This window comes from Pseudorasbora parva, chromosome 1 (assembly GCF_024679245.1).
Source record: "Pseudorasbora parva isolate DD20220531a chromosome 1, ASM2467924v1, whole genome shotgun sequence".
In the NCBI taxonomy this organism is placed as follows: domain Eukaryota; kingdom Metazoa; phylum Chordata; class Actinopteri; order Cypriniformes; family Gobionidae; genus Pseudorasbora; species Pseudorasbora parva.
Genome location: NC_090172.1, coordinates 13322188 through 13341418, shown reverse-complemented (window position 1 = coordinate 13341418; position 19231 = coordinate 13322188). Strand labels below are relative to the sequence as shown.

The 19231-nt window shown below is 37.5% G+C and overlaps 1 protein-coding gene across 7 annotated transcripts in view; it reads left to right on the top strand.

Annotated features, from left to right (window-relative positions):
• Nucleotides 1-19231, top strand: part of LOC137048891 (multiple PDZ domain protein) — a 139157-nt gene that overhangs the window by 69899 nt on the left and 50027 nt on the right. For 5 of the 7 annotated variants that reach the window (XM_067427693.1, XM_067427465.1, XM_067427411.1 and 2 more), the window contains 5 exons: nt 3134-3247; nt 3541-3702; nt 9782-9893; nt 14008-14206; nt 17378-17419. In XM_067427693.1, the coding sequence (XP_067283794.1) occupies nt 3134-3247; nt 3541-3702; nt 9782-9893; nt 14008-14206; nt 17378-17419 (629 nt within the window). The remainder of the gene's footprint in view (nt 1-3133; nt 3248-3540; nt 3703-9781; nt 9894-14007; nt 14207-17377; nt 17420-19231) is intronic. The other 2 variants (XM_067427342.1, XM_067427525.1) reach the window with 2 other exon arrangements.

Genomic DNA, 19231 nt, shown 5'->3' with positions numbered 1-19231 from the left:
AGTCAGAGCCCTGACTTAAACCCAATTGAACATCTCTGGAGAGACCTGAAAATGGCTGTCCACCAACATTTAACATCCAACCTGACAGAACTGGAGAGGATCTGCAAGGAGAAATGGCAGAGGACCCCCAATTCCAGGTGTGAAAAACTTGTTGCGTCTTTCCAAAAAGTCTCATGGCTGTATTAGATCAAAAGGGTGCTTCTACTAAATACAGATGCAAAGGCTCTGAGTACTTAGGACCATGTGATATTTCAGTTTTTCTTTTAAAATAAATCTGCAAAAATGTAAAAAATTCTGTGTTTTTCTGTCAATATGGGGTGCTGTGTGTACATTAATAAGAAAAAAAAATAATGGAGGAAATCAACTTCAAAATGATTCTAGCAAATGGCTGCAATATAACAAAAAGTGAAAAATGTAAGGGGGTCTGAATACTTTCCGTACCCACTGTGTATATATATATATATATATATATATATATATATATATATATATATATATATATATATATATATATATATATATATATATATATATATATATACAGGGCCGCGTTATCCTAATGGACAACATGGGCTGCAGCCCAGGGCCCGAACACCAGGGGGCCCCCAATACAATTCTCTTTTGCTTTATCCTAGGATCGAGGTAATTATGCGTTGAGCATCGTTGTCACACACCCGAATCGAGTCACAGTGGACACCCAGTGTAAGAATGTAAAAAATGTAAGAAAATATGACAGTGGCAGGGGCGGATCTACCGGGGTTTCAGCTGCCACCCTAAAAGAAAGACCATTGCCACCCTAGCAGGCAGCTAGTGTATCCCAAATTCCCAATGCATAAAATATAAATTGTTTCTCTACTGATTTACATTAGCGGCGCTTCAAATGTGATGAGATAATATCAATAAAACACGTCTTTCTATTTTTATGTAGTAGTCCAACAAATGACTCCTATGAACTGCTTAGATCTGCAACGCAAATAGTTTGATCACGAATAGATCGCCTGTTATACATCCCAATGTTAACGGATTTCAGCTTTCTCACAACACAGGGATGCGGTCCGGCAGTGCTTTCAAGGAGCGGTGCGTCTGCAGCAGCGTGTCGATTGTTTGGAATACTCTTTTCAACATACGATTTGGGACATACTAATTCTATTTTCGAATACTATTTAGTATGGATAGTATGCGAATTGGGACGCAGGGCGTGATTTATTTTTCATCTATACATTTTTCATCCCGCGATGATTGGAATATTATTTCTGTATTACATGGCTGTATTGATTGGAATATTATTTCTTTATTACATGGCCCACACACCAGTACTGCTTTCGCTCTCTCGCTCTGGTCTACGAGTGCTTGCGTGCCCTTCCAGGAGAAGTGCCCTTAGGACCCGTGTAAGGAAATTCCGCCCCATTTGACGTCACGCAGTCCCATACTCAAAAAAACTTTCCGTAATCTGTGAGAACCCGGAAGGAGTATTTTTGCCACAGAAATACTCCATCAAACACCCAAACTTAATTTTTGAAACTTTAGTTGAAGTCTTTAACAGTGTAAAAAACTCAATATGCATGAAACAACATCCCCCCCTAATGTTTTTGAAAGAAGTCCTTTATGTTCACAAAGACTGCATATTTTTGATCAAAAATACAATAAAACTGTGACATAATACAATTTAAAAGAACTATTTTCTATTGTAATACATTGTAAAAAGTTATTTATTTTGGTTATGCAAAGCTGAATTTTCATCATCCTAATTTGCTGATTTGCTGCTCAACATTTTCAAACGGTAGTCTTTGTGTATATACACTCACCTAAAGGATTATTAGGAACACCTGTTAAATTTCTCATTAATGCAATTATCTAATCAACCAATTACATGGCTGTTGATTTAATGCATTTAGGGGTGTGGTCCTGATCAAGACAATGTTGAGAATGTGAGACAAAATCCAAACTGAATGTCAGAATGGGAAAGAAAGGTGATTTATGCAATTTTGAGCGTGACATGGTTGTTGGTGCCAGAAGGGCCGGTCCTAGTATTTCACAATCTACTTAGTTACTGAGTTTTTCATGCACAACCATTACTAGGGTTAATAAAGAATGGTGTGAAAAGGGAAAAACATCCAGTATGTGGCAGTCCTGTGGGCGAAAATGCCTTGTTGATGCTAGAGGTCAGAGGAGAATGGGCCAACTGATTCAAGCTGATAGAAGAGCAACTTTGACTGAAATCGTTACAACCGAGGTATGCAGCAAAGCATTTGTGAAGCCACAACACACACAACCTTGAGACAGGTGGGCTACAACAGCAGAAGACCCCACTGGGTAACACCTATCTCCACTACAAATAGGAAAAGGAGGCTACAATTTGCATGAGCTCACCAAAATTGGACAGTTGAAGACTGGAAAAATGTTGCCCGGTCTGATGAGTCTCGATTTCTGTTCAAATATTTAGATTGTAAAGTCAGAATTTGGCGTAAACAGAATGAGAATATGTACCCATCATGCCTTGTTACCACTGTGCAGGCTGGTGGTGGTGGTGTAATGGTGTGGGGGATGTTTTCTTGGCACACTTTAGGCCCATTAGTGCCAATTGGGCATCGTTTAAATGCCACGGGCTACCTGAGCATTGTTTCTGACCATGTCCATCCCTTTATGACCACCATGTACCTATCTTCTGATGGCTACTTCCAGCAGGATAATGCACCATGTCACAAAGCTTGAATCATTTCAAATTGGTTTCTTGAACATTACAATGAGTTCACTGTACTAAAATGGCCCCCACAGTCACCAAATCTCAAACCAATAGAGCATATTTGGGATGTGGTGGAACGGGTGCTTCGTTCCCTGAACATGCTCTAAGCAGGCCAACATTTCTAAAGAATGCTTTCAGCACCTTGTTGAATCAATGCAACATAAAATTAAGGCAGTTCTGAAGGTGAAAGAGGGTCAAACATAGTATTAGTATGGTGCTCCTAATAATCCTTTAGGTGAGTGTATGTACACATACATAAATATCAGAATTTGTACAGTTACAATGATATACCAGATTCTGGTCACACGACCCAACCGTAGTGTGATATAAACATCATAACTGAGTGGATGGTCACATGTTTAGAAAGGTGACACTTCCCTGTCTTCACAGACTGAGGATGAGGATGGCACTTCCTCCTTTATCTTCTCGGCTCTGGTCCTGACGGAGGCCTATGATGATGATGAGGATGATGAGGAAGTTGTGTTCCGCGCTGAACCTGCAGTGGTCAGTGCTTATAAAACACAACAAAATAATTATTTTCAAAGCATGTTATTAGTGCAACGTTCTTGTAGGAGCGATATGTGAGCATTTACAGGACACAGACATCATTTTTTGGATGAATAGCATTTAAGACCAACTTAGCCAGAGATGCACATGGCAGCATTGAAAACTCATTCAAATTCAGAAGGACTTGCAAAGTCCATGGTGATTTTTTTTTTGTGATGTCATCCCAAACTATTTGAACTATCATTCTCTGATGTTATTATCATTTTTTATCTACATAACAACCCTTTCAGATCGACTCCAGTGATTTAGACCTGTCTGATGAAAAGGCATTTGAGCGCAATTTTCTCGAGGAGGAGGAGGACGAGCTGCTGCAGTCAATGATTGCTGAACATGGCAGTTTCTGCAGCACTGATCTGACCTATCAGATGACCATACAGGCCTCCACACCTAAGGTATATAGATTCAGCAATAAAACATATATGATTCAAACATGCACATTTGATGTCCAATCAGATTAGATTTTGTCTGTACACCAACTGATCACATCGAAACTTTAAACACTAAGACATCTTTGGTATTGTTATCAATACTTTGTATAATGCAGCTGTTTCAAAACTGCCTTTGTGAAAAAAGTACACATTAGCAACATGTTAGTACATTTTTTTTTTTAATATTAGCATTTTTAAAAAGAGTACTTTAGAGTGTTTCCACCCACTTTCAGGTAATTTCTATTGAAACATGTGACTTTATTTTACAATGTCCTTGTTAAGATAGAATCAATAGAATTTAATAACGATTAAACTAACTCAAAATACAGGAAGAAACAGAAGATAAACCATACTAAGCTCAAACGTTAACAAGAACCGAAAAAATAACTGAAACACAGGCATATAAATACTAAGAGCAAACAAAGGTAGTTGGATAAAAAGGTAAAGAAAAGTATTAGTAAAATATAAAAATATAAGTAAAGTATAAAACAAGGGAACTGAGTAACATAGTAAAAAAGAGGGTAATGAGAACCTAGAAGACAAACAAGAATACAGGCAAATGGGCTACTAAGCAGACAGAGAGAAAACAAAACCAAAAACAGCACAAAAGAATGTTCATGTGACAAAGCCCCTGGGAAGGCACGGCCTCATGCCATAAAATGACTTCTGGAAGTGGATGAGGGGCTGCAGAAGGAAGAGGCTCCAGTGGAAGATACCAGGGTTGCGATGGTTGTGGGATTGCCCGGTAGGCAATGATAGGAGTCTTGGCTGATGACGGAGACGACAGACAGAGCTGATGGAAGAGGAGACCAGGGTGCAGACGGAGATCTGATGGGATTGAACAGCATAGGAGACCAAGCCTGAACCAGAGTGCCAGAGAACTGAGGACCAAAGCAGAGCAGGAGGGAAGGCGAAGCCAGCTGGAGCCCAAGAGGTGGAGGGATGAAGCATAACTGAAGGCCCGTAATTCCATGGCACAGGCAGGGTGTCGTCTGTCCAAGGGGGAGCTGGAGGGATAAGGGAACCTGGTGAAGGCGTGAGGACGTAGGTATCTGGTGGGCACAAAAGCTGGAGAGGGAGCCATGGGATCCTCCTGGATGGGCAGAGCTGTAGAAGACCCGAGGCAGATCCACACAGCAGAGTTGTGTAATAAGAGAAGTCGAGGGGCTGAAGGGAACCAGCAGAGGTGTATCTGATGGACTGTCTGAATCAAGAAGAGGAGGTTGGAGAGGGAGGCTGGATGGGAACAGTGACGATGACCCACAGTACAGTACGATGAAATCGGCTATATGCTGAACAGTGGTAGGGGAGTGAAGGTGACATTGAAGACATAGTGGTGAGCAAGATCATTGGGGATGGGAGATAGTATATTCAGTAGTACATCCAAATCTTCATAATAATTATATTCCATATTCCTGTTGGTCATAATGAAGTGAATGTCCTCATCCATTCCACAATAAAAACCATCCATGATGGGACGTCATTGCACGCCACTTGATGGCTGATGTTAATATACTCATCCAAATAAAATTTCTAAACATTTAATGCTGTAATATCCATTTTATTAAGGTCGGTTCTTCTGTCTTGCAATGTATGGGGCATGTAAGCCATAACGGTGAAGAAGATGGATGCAATACAATTAATCACCAATTAAACCAACTTAAAATATACGAATAAACAGAAGATAAACCAAACCAAAGTTAACAAGAACTAAAACATGGGCATATAAACACTAAGAGCAAACTAAGATAATTGGATAAACAAGGGCGAAGCAAATGAGAGAACTAATGAGTAACCATAATAACTGCAAGAGGGTAAAAAACCATGGAGACAAATAAGAACACAGACAAATGTGCTACTAAGCAGACAGAGAAAACAAATCCAAAACAGAACATAGAAAGTTCACGTGACAGAGTCCTTTTTAAAAGTGTTCTTAAGTATGTTAAAAAACATAGTCATGAAAGTATATTCTCTTAAAGTACACTTAAGTGGCCTTTTATTTCAATAATATCTGCAAGTACAGTTTTAAAAATAATAATTTTATGTTGACATTTAATACAATTAACCACACTTCTTTTAGGTATGAGTAAGTATGATCACAGATGTGACAGTTTTAGAAGTCTTGAGAACAAATGAATGTTTCCTGATATAAAATGCAATTAATACAGTGAAAATGAATTATAATAAACAAATAAAACAATGGCAATTCATACTAAAGTTGCTGTTTTCACCTTAAGCTACATACAGAAGTTTTTGTAAACAATCTTTCTAAACAATCTTTTTCACAATCACAATTTTTTCTACACTGGCCAACCCTGTCAATAGAATATATATATATATATATATATATATATATATATATATATATATATATATATATATATATATATATATATATATATATATATATATATATATATATATATATATATATATATATATTAGTTTTACCTGTATTTTGTATCATACAAAAAAAACACACTTTTTACACTGTTGGATTTAAAAGCTATTCAAGTATGCTTGCAGATATATTTGTTTCCACATTGTGATGTGGAAGGAAAAACCTTGCAAATGTTTTCATTTTCCAAGATACATTTCTGTTGGTAAATTACCCCGATACCTTCTCGCATGTCACTTGCTAAACGGCTCCATTCACTCCCACTCTCTCTCCAGACCAGCGTGCCACAGGCCCAACAGCTCTCTGTGCTGTAATTTGCGACTATATTGTTTCAGGTCCCATCATTTGTGCTTTATTTGCTTTTTTATGGCTCCTGCATTGGGAGGTCTCTGCTCAGATTCATAGTAGAGTGATTCAGTCCCTCTTGAATCATTCTGCGCGAGCGAACTCAATTACAGCTGTATGAATCATGGCTACACATTCACAAACACACTCCCCTGGCTCTCGCCAAAGATTGCTCCCTGCCATTATTGCACTTCAGCAAGTCATTAACACCACTGTTTATCAGGAGATTATCTGCCCCTGATTTGACTGTAATTGTGGATATAAATCAATTGATAAGTTGTAAAAGGAAAACTGCAGATGTTTGCCTTACCAGAGATTTTCTTGAGACGAATCTTTCATGAATTATCTAGCATGAAACCAAAATCCCCATATGGCTTTGTGTGATTATCAGATCATAAAGACTATGATTTAATTAAATAATTATATGCACTACGTGTTTCAGGCTGAAGGCTCTTTGTTCTTTTAAACATGCAACCAGCTCATTATCAGGTGTTTGCAGCAGCTCAGAGTGGCTTGATTTATAGTAAATCCTTCTCCATACGTGCTGCAGGTTTGGATCACTTATAATGTGCATTTTTGATCCCAACATGCACCAACCAAACGTAATTATAAAATTAGAAACTTATAAGCCGACCGTTGTCATCAAAAGAGGGGGTATAAGGGCTTTCTACAGCTTCTTGCCAAAATAACATTTTTATGGTTTAAATGAAAAGACAGCCATGGATATTAGTATTGTTATTATACAGTTGTACTGTAATATAAAAAAATATAATGTTTTCTTACATACTAGTTTTTATTTTATTTATTTTATTTATTTTATTTATTTTATTTAGTTATCATATTGGGCCCCACTTTATATTAGGTGGCCTTAAGTAATATGTACTTGCATCAAAAAATAGAGTTAAGAACAGGTGTGGTGGTATAGGTCAGTTTAAGGGTAGGGTTGGGTTGGGTGTAAGGGAAGTGCCAACTGTGTAATTACAAATGTAACTACAGACGTAATTACATGCCGGTATTTTTTAAAATGTAAGTACAATATAAAAACAGGTATGTACACAATAAGTGCATTGTGTCAAATGATTAATTAAAATGTTAGTACATAGTAGTTAAGGCCACCTAATATAAAGTGGGTCCTTATATACAGGTTCTTCTAAAAAAAAAAAAAGGCATTTTATTATAAAATTTCATTATTTTCCATAATGTAATGATAAAAAATTAAACTTTCATATATTTTAGATTCATTACACACCAACTGAAATATTTCAGGATATTTTTTTTTTAATACTGATGATTTTGGCATACAGCTCATGAAAACCCCCCAAAATCTAAAAAAAAATAGCATATCATGAAAAGGTTCTCTAAACGAGCTATTACCTAATCATCTGAATCAACTAATTAACTCTAAACACCTGCAAAAGATTCCTGAGGCTTTTAAAAACTCCCAGCCTGGTTCATTATGCAAAACCGCAATCATGGGTAAGACTGCCGACCTGACCCTGTCCAGAAGGCCATCATTGACACCCTCAAGCGAGAGGGAAAGACACAGAAAGAAATTTATGAATGAATAGACTGTTCCCAGAGTGCTTTATCAAGGCACCTCAGTGGGAAGTCTGTGGGAAGGAAAAAGTGTGGCAAAAAACGCTGCACAATGAGAAGAGGTGACCGGACCCTGAGGAAGATTGTGGAGAAGGACCGATTCCAGACCTTGGGGGACCTGCGGAAGCAGTGGACTGAGTCTGGAGTAGAAACATCCAGAGCCACCGTGCACAGGCGTGTGCAGGAAATGGGCTACAGGTGCCGCATTCCCCAGGTCAAGCCACTTTGGGCTACAGAGAAGCAGCACTGGACTGTTGCTCAGTGGTCAAAAGTACTTTTTTCGGATAAAAAAGCAAATTTTGCATGTCATTCGGAAATCAAGTTGCCAGAGACTGGAGGAAGACTGGGGAGAAGGAAATGCCAAAATGCCTGAAGTCCAGTGTCAAGTACCCACAGTCAGTGATGGTCTGGAGTGCCATGTCAGCTGCTGGTGTTGGTCCACTGTGTTTTATCAAGGGCAGCATCAATGCAGCTAGCTATCAGGAGATTTTGGAGCACTTCATGCTTCCATCTGCTGAAAAGCTTTATGGAGATGAAGATTTCGTTTTTCAGCACGACCTGGCACCTGCTCACAGTGCCAAAACCACTGGTAAATGGTTTACTGACCATGGTATTACTGTGCTCAATTGGCCTGCCAACTCTCCTGACCTGAACCCCATAGAGAATCTGTGGGATATTGTGAAGAGAAGGTTGAGAGACACAAGACCCAACACTCTGGATGAGCTTAAGGCATCCTGGGCCTCCATAACACCTCAGCAGTGCCACAGGCTGATCGCCTCCATGCCACGCCGCATTGAAGCAGTCATTTCTGCAAAAGGATTCCCGACCAAGTATTGAGTGCATAACTGAACATAATTATTTGAAGGTTGACTTTTTTTTTGGTTTTCATGAGCTGTATGCCAAAATCATCAGTATTAAAACAATAAAAGACCTGAAATATTTCAGCTGGTGTGCAATGAATCTAAAATATTTGAAAGTTTAATTTGTATCGTTACATTAAGGAAAATAATTAACTTTTATCACAATATGCTAATTTTTTTAGAAGGACCTGTAGTTTTTTTAAAACATTTATTTTACAGTGACATATTTACAGTGAACCATAACAATCATTTGTAAATAATATTTGTATTATATATGAAAATGTAATACAATATAAATGTATTTAAAATATAAATAGTATAATTTATTATTATTATTATTATTATTATTATTATTATTATTAAATACATTTTATTTTTGATTTAAATATTACAATACCAATATTTATTATTTAATTGTTTATGGTCATTATTATTATTATTATTGTCATACTGATATATCATTTCATAAAGCTTTTAATAATAATAAAAAGCACAGCAAACCTGGAGCTGTAAAAAATATGATGCTTTGTTTGATCAGAAAAATTGCAACTAGGTTTCCCCCAAATGGTGCTACCCGACTACTGCCATCAAACCTTTGAACCCACTCAAAATACCTTGGTAATAGTAAACAACCTAGTAAATCAAACATTTTGCAAGTCAAGTCAAGTCAAGCACCACTCAGATGCTATTGCTAATCTAGTATTGCCAGCCTGTTACCCATCCTTCTTGCCTCAAGACCCTCACAATCCGACCTCATCCTACTAATGTCTTTCATAACACTTTGTCCTTGACTTCAGTCTTTGATGTTGTTTTTGATGAGGATTCTAACATTTTCTCCTCACAGGAAGAGGATTTCATTCCGACTAAAACAGCGGATGAGACCCAGCAGCTAAACGTCACCGCGGGGAGCACTTTTGAGAGGACCATTACCGTGGTCAAGGGCAGCTCCAGTCTAGGTATGAGAATGGGAATGTGTAGTCCCTTGTGAAGTAGAAGTGCACTTCAGCATTTTTTTACTTATACTCTACAGGGATGGTTGATCGCTCCTTTTTGAAAGATGTAAAATAAGTTTCTGATGTCCCCATTGTTTTTAGTGTTTTAAGTTTTAGGTCAAAATACCCCTCAGGTAATTTTATAGCATGTAAAAATTGTCACTTTGAGGGTGAGCAAAAGCGTGCCATTTTTGTGTGTACTTTTAAATGCAAATGAGCTGCTACTTATGGGGTGGAGCTTCAAGAACTCTATTTAGCAGGTCTAATTATCTCATTCAGACAGGCAATGAAACTGTTCAGCATTTTTTGTTAAAACCAGAGTCGGACAATGCTAAAGAGACTCAAGAAGAAGGGACAACATAGCCTTACCCCTTTTGTTGAAAGTTCCCGGGGGCAGGGTTTATGTAAATTTAGTGATATCACTAACCCGGGAGGAAGCTTGTGTAGTCCCTACCAGCCGCTTGAATCAACTTTCAAGATTTGAAGTACACTAAAAGTAATTAAAGTAAAACGTATTTTTCACAAGGATGTTATGTTGTATTGGGTTTCAGTGGTTTACTCTGCTCAGATTGAGATCTGTATCAAAAGGAGTGCATCTGGACCCTCTTTTAAAAAGGCAAACAACACAGTTACAGTTATTAACTATTAGCAAAGAAGCTCCACTGTAAATTGTAAATAGTGTAGCAATGCACAAAGTAGCCCTCACACATGGGTCACTTCCAAAGCCAAGCTGCTTTCTATTGGTCAACACGCAGATTTTGTGCATCGAAGTTCAATAAACTTAAACCTAATGCAAAATCTTCATGGAGTATTTTTTCGGACATCATGCGAAATTCAAGATAGGGTCGATTTTCATTGAGATCCCTGCATTTTGCCAGCACAATTTCACTGTATAAAGATGAAATACAAGCTGGAACTGTGTAGCTGAAATGAAGTGTTCCCCAGCCACTGATCTACAGTGAGCTTTTCGCTTTTCACTTATTATTAATTTGGATTTGGCTGTGAGATCGTACACCAGCAGTTAGGGATGACTTTATCCCAGAGCAGCAGTCCAAAGCAGTCTGCTTTGCCAAAATACACTATTAGGCTATTTAAATTGTATCTGAAGGTACTCTCGCATTCATTTGATGGTGTTTAGCACCCCTTAAGAAACAGATTTGGATTTTGATGTCACAGGTGTTAATTTCTTGAAGATTGCAAATTTAAGTACATTTAAATTCCTGGCAGATGCAAATTGCCATACTGACTTAAAGGACAATTCCAGTGAAAAATTAACCTAGGGGTAATTAACAGATGGTTACAGAGTAGATAGTTCTCTGGTATGCGTTTTCATGAAATCGAATGTAAAGAGTTTTATCTCTAAAAACAGATTAGCTTATAACGCGAGTGTATGGGGCACAGAATAAGTCAAATTAAATCGCTAGTTAATACCGCTAACAAGGCTCAAAATAGCCTCACACTAACACGGTAGCATAATGAGGGTCCCTACATGCAAACCGAAGCATTGAGAAATTTGTAAGTGTACAAACTGTTTAATAAGAAGATACTTTATAAAGACAGTACATTACACATTTACGTTCTTGGAATACAGTCTCGACAAGTCGAGCCATGAACACTGTTCTAAGTGAGTGGTCGATAGGAATTAAGTTTGTGAAATCTAATTACATGGAAATGCATGAATTAAATATGTTTATTAAAATATATGGTTGACTAACTACAAGGGAAGAAGGTGTCCCATATGAGATTCCAAGTAACAGTTCATCACTTGGCACAGCGTTGACTTGTCGAGACTGTTTTCCAAGATGGCTGCTGTCTGTAAACACGTAATGTACTGTCTTTATAAAGTATCTTCTTATTAAACTGTTTGTACACTTAGAAAGTTCTCAATGCTTCGGTTTGCATGTAGGGACCCTCATTATGCTACCGTGTTAATGTGAGGCTATTTTGAGCCTTGTTAGTGGTATTAACTAGCGATTTAATTTGACTTATTCTGTGCCCCATAGACAAGCGTTATAAGCTAATCTGTTTTTAGAGATAAAACTCTTTGCATTTGATTTCATGAAAACGCATCCCAGAGAACGATCTACTCGGTAACCATCTGTTAATTACCCCTAGGTTCATTTTTCACAGGAGTTGTCCTTTTAACACCCACTACTAATGCTGCTCACGTGAGACAAGGATAACCATACAATACTCCATTCGAAGAAAAATTAAGCTCACAAATATCAGGCAAAATATTTTATTTGTTATTTTTTCTTCTTTAGGTAGCTCAATAGGTTTTGCAGAAGATCATCTATTTGCAGGTGATCCTACTTCCCACTAAAATGTCTACATTTGCATATAATGATTTGTTGATACTTACTATATACTGTATATATTTAGTAATATATAATTTAGAAAAACGTTACCTGTAATCATGTTTTAATGATAATCAGCCAATTAAAATTTGTATACCACTTCCCGGACATACGGGTATAAAAAGAGGAGGTTACAAGAGTAACTAAGATGCTCCCTATCTGTCACTCACTTTGACATAGTGTCGAGGTAGTGACACTAGGGGTCCCTATGGAAAGTGGCAGAACTAGCTGAAGAAGTGCGTTATGAAGTGTGACAGTGAAGATGTTGGCAAGCTCCTGCGTGCCGGGTAATTTGCTCGTTACATTGTAACCTTCCCAACATGGGGTAAGCTGTGTAGCCTTTGTACCTCATGTGGACAGAGAGGACAGTACTTACAATGGGAATAGTACAATAATATTATTTTATTAAAACATTTTTTTTTTTAATAAGGATAACCTTACAGCTATGGAGACTGAACAGACACCACTTCAAAGCATACAGCCACCTCATGGAGAGACTTAAGCTTGAGTGATCGTGTCTATTACCGTAGTTGATAGTCCACTTAGGTCTTCCGCCTCTGGTTCAGGGACCAGACATGGAGGTTCCAGAGGCATAGACATGGATACCAAATCCCCAAAAAAGAAGGTCACCAGGGAGGGTCTGTCTCGAAGAGTTGAGCTCCGAGAACCAAGTTTGTGTTTCATGTTCCTTGTCCTCCCTAACTTTGCAAAGTGCAATCAGGTTCACTGGGGGATTCACATTTTTGCTTAGGGCCAGGACCCTATGGCGAGCTCTGTACCAGGATGAACCTTGCAAGAGATGAAAGAAACACATGTCTTCCCCTTGCCTTCGCCTCGCATTGAGGGAAAAAGGATGTTGTAGGAATATATATATATATATATATATATATATATATATATATATATATATATATATATAAAAAAGGCTGTTGTTGAACCTGGACAGGCTCCTGCCATACTGAATCACTTAGTCAAGTCAGATTGTTCTAATGAGCCTGCACATTGGGGTTGGAAGTGTTAGCCATGTGTCCAAACTCTGCTCGAGGCGGCATCAATGAAAAACAGTTTTTCGAAAAAGCTTTGGTGAGGGCCTGGTGAGTGTTGCCACATAGGAAGCTTTGCATCCCGATTTTGGTAGATAGATTAAAAAAAGAATCTTTCCACAAGCTCAACGTACACCTCCAGGAAGAAATGAACTGGGGCAGAGCGCGGCTGTGCTGCGCCCCGAGCCCAAAAAAACTAATCATCTAACCGCGAACCCTCAGTACAGGAGAAATCAATTTCGTGACCCCGATGTCTGTAAGAGCCTGGGCAAGCACAGCAGCCATCTTCCAGACATAAACTCACCCTCCAATGCTGCAATTGACAACTCATCCTCATCTTGAGCAACGAATGAAAAATTAGGTTCGCGGGCTGGGGAACCTCCTAAATCATCAATGAACTGAACCAGAAGAGACAAGAAGGTCCGTGGAGACGTTCCCTGTGAAAAAGATTCCATAGATACCCTCAGATTGCTGTCAGGGCTTGCCGCCAAGGCCTTGTGTATAACAGGAGTAGCACCAGGACAGGGAGCAACCAAGGTGACTTCCTGCTTAAAAAAGCAGGAAAGTTACACCACAACGTTCCCATGGCCACACACTCGCAATGAGTGCATGCACCATGACTGAATAATGACTGAATGTGATTTTTAAGGTTATATACTCACGTCACTTGTGTTTCAGGTATGACCGTGTGTGCTTTGAAGGATGGAGCAGGTATGCTGATCCGCAGCATCATTCACGGTGGCTCCATCAGCCGAGACGGGCGACTCGGGGTCGGTGACCTTATTCTGGCCATTAACGGAGAACTGACGGGAAATCTGACCAATGCACAGGCGCGAGCGATGCTGCGTAGGCACTCTCTGATCGGACCAGACATGGGGTAAGAAGTCACATTTAACTTCTGTTCAACTTTTTAGACAGAAATCAACCTCTTTTTTTTCTTTTCTTTTCTTGACTGATGATTACAGTCCATCAGGTAGGGTTTGTGTTTTATTGTTATACATAATCAAAACCATTCCATTTGTCTTCTCAAAAAAAAAAATCTCTCTGGTGCTATATATTATTTAATTACAAATCTAATGAATTATATTATATATTGATTAATAATTAAATAAATGACATTAATCACTTTTTAATTCTGCATAATTTAAATAGTGCATAATAGTGCAATATTCTGCACTTTTTAATTTATTTTCAAAAAAAAAAAAATGTTTGCAGTTTCAACAAAAATATGAAGCAGCAAAAGTTATTTTCAACATTTATACTTTGGACAGTAGTGTGAAGGCCTGTTTGCACCAAGGACGATAACTATAAAGATGACGGTAAAGATGTAGTTCTAAAAATTGTCATAGCAGAGTTCACACCACAGCTATAACAAAAACAATGGCACAGAGAAACGATATTGTTATAATTATTTTCAGAATGATTTTATCCTGCTGATGAAAGATAAAAGCATAGACAATCAGAATTTATCCTTCTGTAACAAGCTCAAACATTTAAAGCGACAAACACTTAGAGTAAACAAAATGATATCACTGGTGTGGACAATAATATAGTTATCTTTATAGATATCATTATTGGTGTGAACAGGCCTTAAGTCTATCTGGTCTGTTACACACACGATTAGGAATGACAGAATAAACTTTACCATAACAGGAGAACTTTGAATACATACAGAGAGGGATATTCAGTGCATCTCGCTGTTCTTTCTGTCTAGTAACATGTTTTGAGGCGTGTTACATTTTGAGGGTACTTCAAGTTTGAATTGCATGGGAAAATGTGTTAAAATGAAGTTTATGTTTGGCTAGGGGTTATGGTTGATTGCTTTTTATAAGTACTGGCAATATAATAGAGTTATTAACATCACCAGAACGCAAGAATTTACATTGACAATAACTGTTAAACAAACATTTATAAAACATTTAGCACAAACCAGCACAGGCTTATCAGTGCCCAATGGTGATCAGAACCCTTGTGAAAAAGAAGTATACTTTGATACTTATTAAATAAATAATATACTTAAAAAATAAACTTAAAGGGTAAGTTCACTCAAAAATGAAAGTTCTGTCATTAATTACTCATTCTCATGTCTTTCCCAACCCGTAAGACCTTCATTCATTTTCGGAAAACACAAATTAAGATATTTTTAATGAAATCCGAGAGCTTTTTGACCCGACATAGACAGCAACACAACAAGCACTTTCAAGACCAAGAAAGGTAGTAAAATAGTTGTTAAAATAGTCTGTGCCACTACAGTTGTTCAACATTAATGTTATGTAGCGACGAGTATACTTTTTATTTTCCAAAATATAAGGACTTTATTCAACAATCACATTTCTTACGTGTCACTCCCCTACGTAATTCACTTAAACACCATAGTGCAAGCAGTTGATGCTCGGCCAATGGTGAGCTGCCGTTTTGCCATAGAACCCTAAAGCGATGCACTGGGTGAATAGTGGCAATTACTGAATGTTAATGGCAATTAAATGAAAATGAATTATGAATAAATGTATATTAAATGCAATAAGTTGAACTTTAGAGTGTTTTTTTGACCCATTTAAATGGGACATAAGTGTACCTTTATATGAAATTTTATAATCAAATCCGTTGTCTTTGAAATATTGTAAAACTACTGCTCAATGCACTGACAAGAACTAAAATACACCTTAAGGTAATTTCAATTCAATCTTGTGTCACAATTTAATATATGTATTGTATATTATAATATATATTTGTAATGATGACACTGCAATTTAGTCTATTAAAATATATTAACTTTAAAGGGGTACTTCAGCGCTGGGAAGATGAATCTGTATTTAAACTGGGTCATCAATGTAGTAGAAATGTGAAATTATTTTTAAATTTGGTGCCTTCTAGACTGAGAAAAGACAGAAAATTTATTTTTGTCTCATGGGGATGAAAGACTACAATTCCCAGAATGCTTCGCGGCCCTGTGAGGCCATTCCCAAAGCCACCTACTTGATTACTGTGACTGAGTTGAAGACACTACAATTAAAAACTGAACGTGTCTGTTCAATATAATAAGTGAGTCACCGCGAGTGTCACAGCACTGAGCACTAACTGCAGGAGTGAGATAAATGAGCTGATGAGCTCTCGTGATGAGAGCTGAGATAATCGCGACTACACTCATACATTCACAACATTCACAACGCGCGTTCAGTCTGGCGCATTTTAGTTCATGACTTTGCAAGCTTAACTTTCATAGAAATTAATTTGATAAGTTAAAAGACTTACATTGCTCAAAATAGCGCTGTTTAAATGAGTGCCTGTAGCTGCGAGCTGAGCTCTGAGTGTGATCTCCACCCCCCCATGCGCGGGTTCAAAACATGCCGAAATGGCTCCCTCTGCTGGTTGTAGTCTTTAGCCTTTGGCCAAACCTCCTATGATGCAAATATTGTCAATTTGCATCATAGGAGGAATTTTTCCAAAAATAAAATGCATAAATCTCTTGTCTCAGGGAGATATGAGAGGGGAAAGCACATTTATTTGAATATACTCCAGGGTTTCTATTGATACAAAGCCATATGCTAATCGCTGAAGTAACCCTTTAAATGTAATATCGACACAATCCATTTAAAATTGTAATAATGTTCTTTCCATGTGCTTTAGTATGTTAGTCGACACATCAAAATAAGTGTACTTTAAAGCACAACAAAATATTATTAAAACAAAATAATTGAAAATAATTTAAATGTATAAATCTTTCAATTTGACATTATTACAAATTTTACTTTAAAAAAAATTACTTTTTAAGTTTGTTAAGAAACATAGTGTACACTTAAGTGGCCTTTTATTTAATATTATCTGCAATTGCAATAACAAAACCAAAAACATCATTTTAAGACGTGAAGTACACTTAAAATTCTCACTCAAATACAATTAGGCACACTTCTTTTTTACAAGGGAACCCAATGCAGAACTCGTCTCATAGCAGAGAGCTTGTACTAGCTATAAGTTGCTTTATTTTGCATCCTGATGGCAGCCGCATCTGTGTCGGCTGCCATCCGTAAACTGCTCTTCACGTTTACAGATCCACAGGTGCAGCGGGGGAAGAGCACAGTCCCATCTCTGTGTGAGTACTCCCTTCATCTGGGCTTGATTTACGCTGTCTGTCCTCACTCCCTGCTTGCATTCGTTTCGTTCTGCATTTTGGGCTTGCATTTTGTTGCTACAGAGGTTTATCCAAAAAAGTGTTCCTCCTTCCATTCTATTGTAATCGCACACAAGCTCAACAAATGGCAACTGTCTTAAAGGGGTAGTTCACCAAAAATGTAATGTAAATTCTGTCATCGTTTACTTACCTGTCTTGTGTTGTCAAAAGTACCGACCACGTTACCAAATCGGTACTTTTAAAAATGTGATGCTTTGAATGTGGTTGAGCTGTAATCGTAAACACTTCTGACTGGCCATTGTGCTCCCACTCATCAGATGTTCTGTGATCGGCTACAATGATCAACGCACTTGAGCGTTTGAAAGCACAAGCAGTCGTCGACCAGCGGACCGGTAGGCTGATAGACGCTTGCATTCAAACATTTGTGTGTCTGTGTAAGCACTCTGTGAAAAGCGTCATTGATGTATATTCACAACATGTTTGTGAAGTGTTGGTCGTTGTAGCCAATCACAGACATGCTTGATGACCCTGTGAACACAATGACCAGTCAGAGGTGTTTACGATTCCGCTCAACAGCACTCAAAGTGTCACATTTTTTAAATGTCATTATCGATTTGGTATCGCGCTTGGTACTTTTGACAACATTACTGAGTGCAAATAATCACTACTGGGTCATTTCTATTATGCAGTACCTTTTTTCCAATATGGCGAGTTTAATTTTATTTATTATGCACATTTTTCAATTGTAGTCTTTTAAAAAAAAAAGCCGTGTGAAATTAAGTACAATGTAGTGTTACATATGCACGAAATTTCAATGTGGGATTGCCATATGGCGCATCATTTTACTCATTAACACATTTTGTGCTCACACCCAAAGTGCATGCATGCACATAAAGCCACCCCTCAGTACTAAATGTAGTTCTTTTTTCTCTGCATATTGCATTAAAACAGTCAAATACACACTGAATCGTGTCAAAATGCCGGTCTTGGCAAGTATTTATGTAAACACAGTCAGTTATGTTTTAAGTGAATATAAACGGGTGAGAAAGAAAATGCATGTGTAACAGTATAATGGATTCATGTGTCAGGTCTTAAAGGGACAGCAGCCTAATATACCTGCAGCCAAATTATGAGATAATATAAAAAATATCTAAATAGCAGTTTTTCCCCATCGGTCAAAATTCTGAGTGGCTAGTAACTTTGGAAAACCACTAGCCACAGTGACTGATGAGCAAAAAAAGTTAATGTTAAGCCCTGATTATATTGTATTTATATAATATTTAATGTATATTATTTAAAAAAATGAAAAGGCCTGATTATTTGATCGAATTATACAAGATAACTATGATTTTGTGTATCATTGAAATATTATACTTAAATTTAGATATATACTTTTTTTGTAAGAACCTAGTTTTTATTCACCAAGAATGCATTTAAATGATCAAGGTGACAGTGAAGAAATGTATAATGTTACAATTTATGTTCTATTACAGATAAATGCTGTTCTTTTCAGCTTTCTATTCATCAAGGAATCCTGAAAACATGTGGCATGGTTTCCATGAAAATATCAAACAGCTGTTTTCAACATTGATAATAATAAGCAATGTTTCTTGAGCAGCATATTAGAATGATTTCTGAAGGATCATGTGACACTGAACAAATCAAAACATATTCTCAAAAAAAAAAAAAAAACCTGAACGCCTGAAAATATTTCTTAATGCATAGCTCGTTATTGCACATGTGAACCTGGCAAAAAAAGGCACCATTTATTCA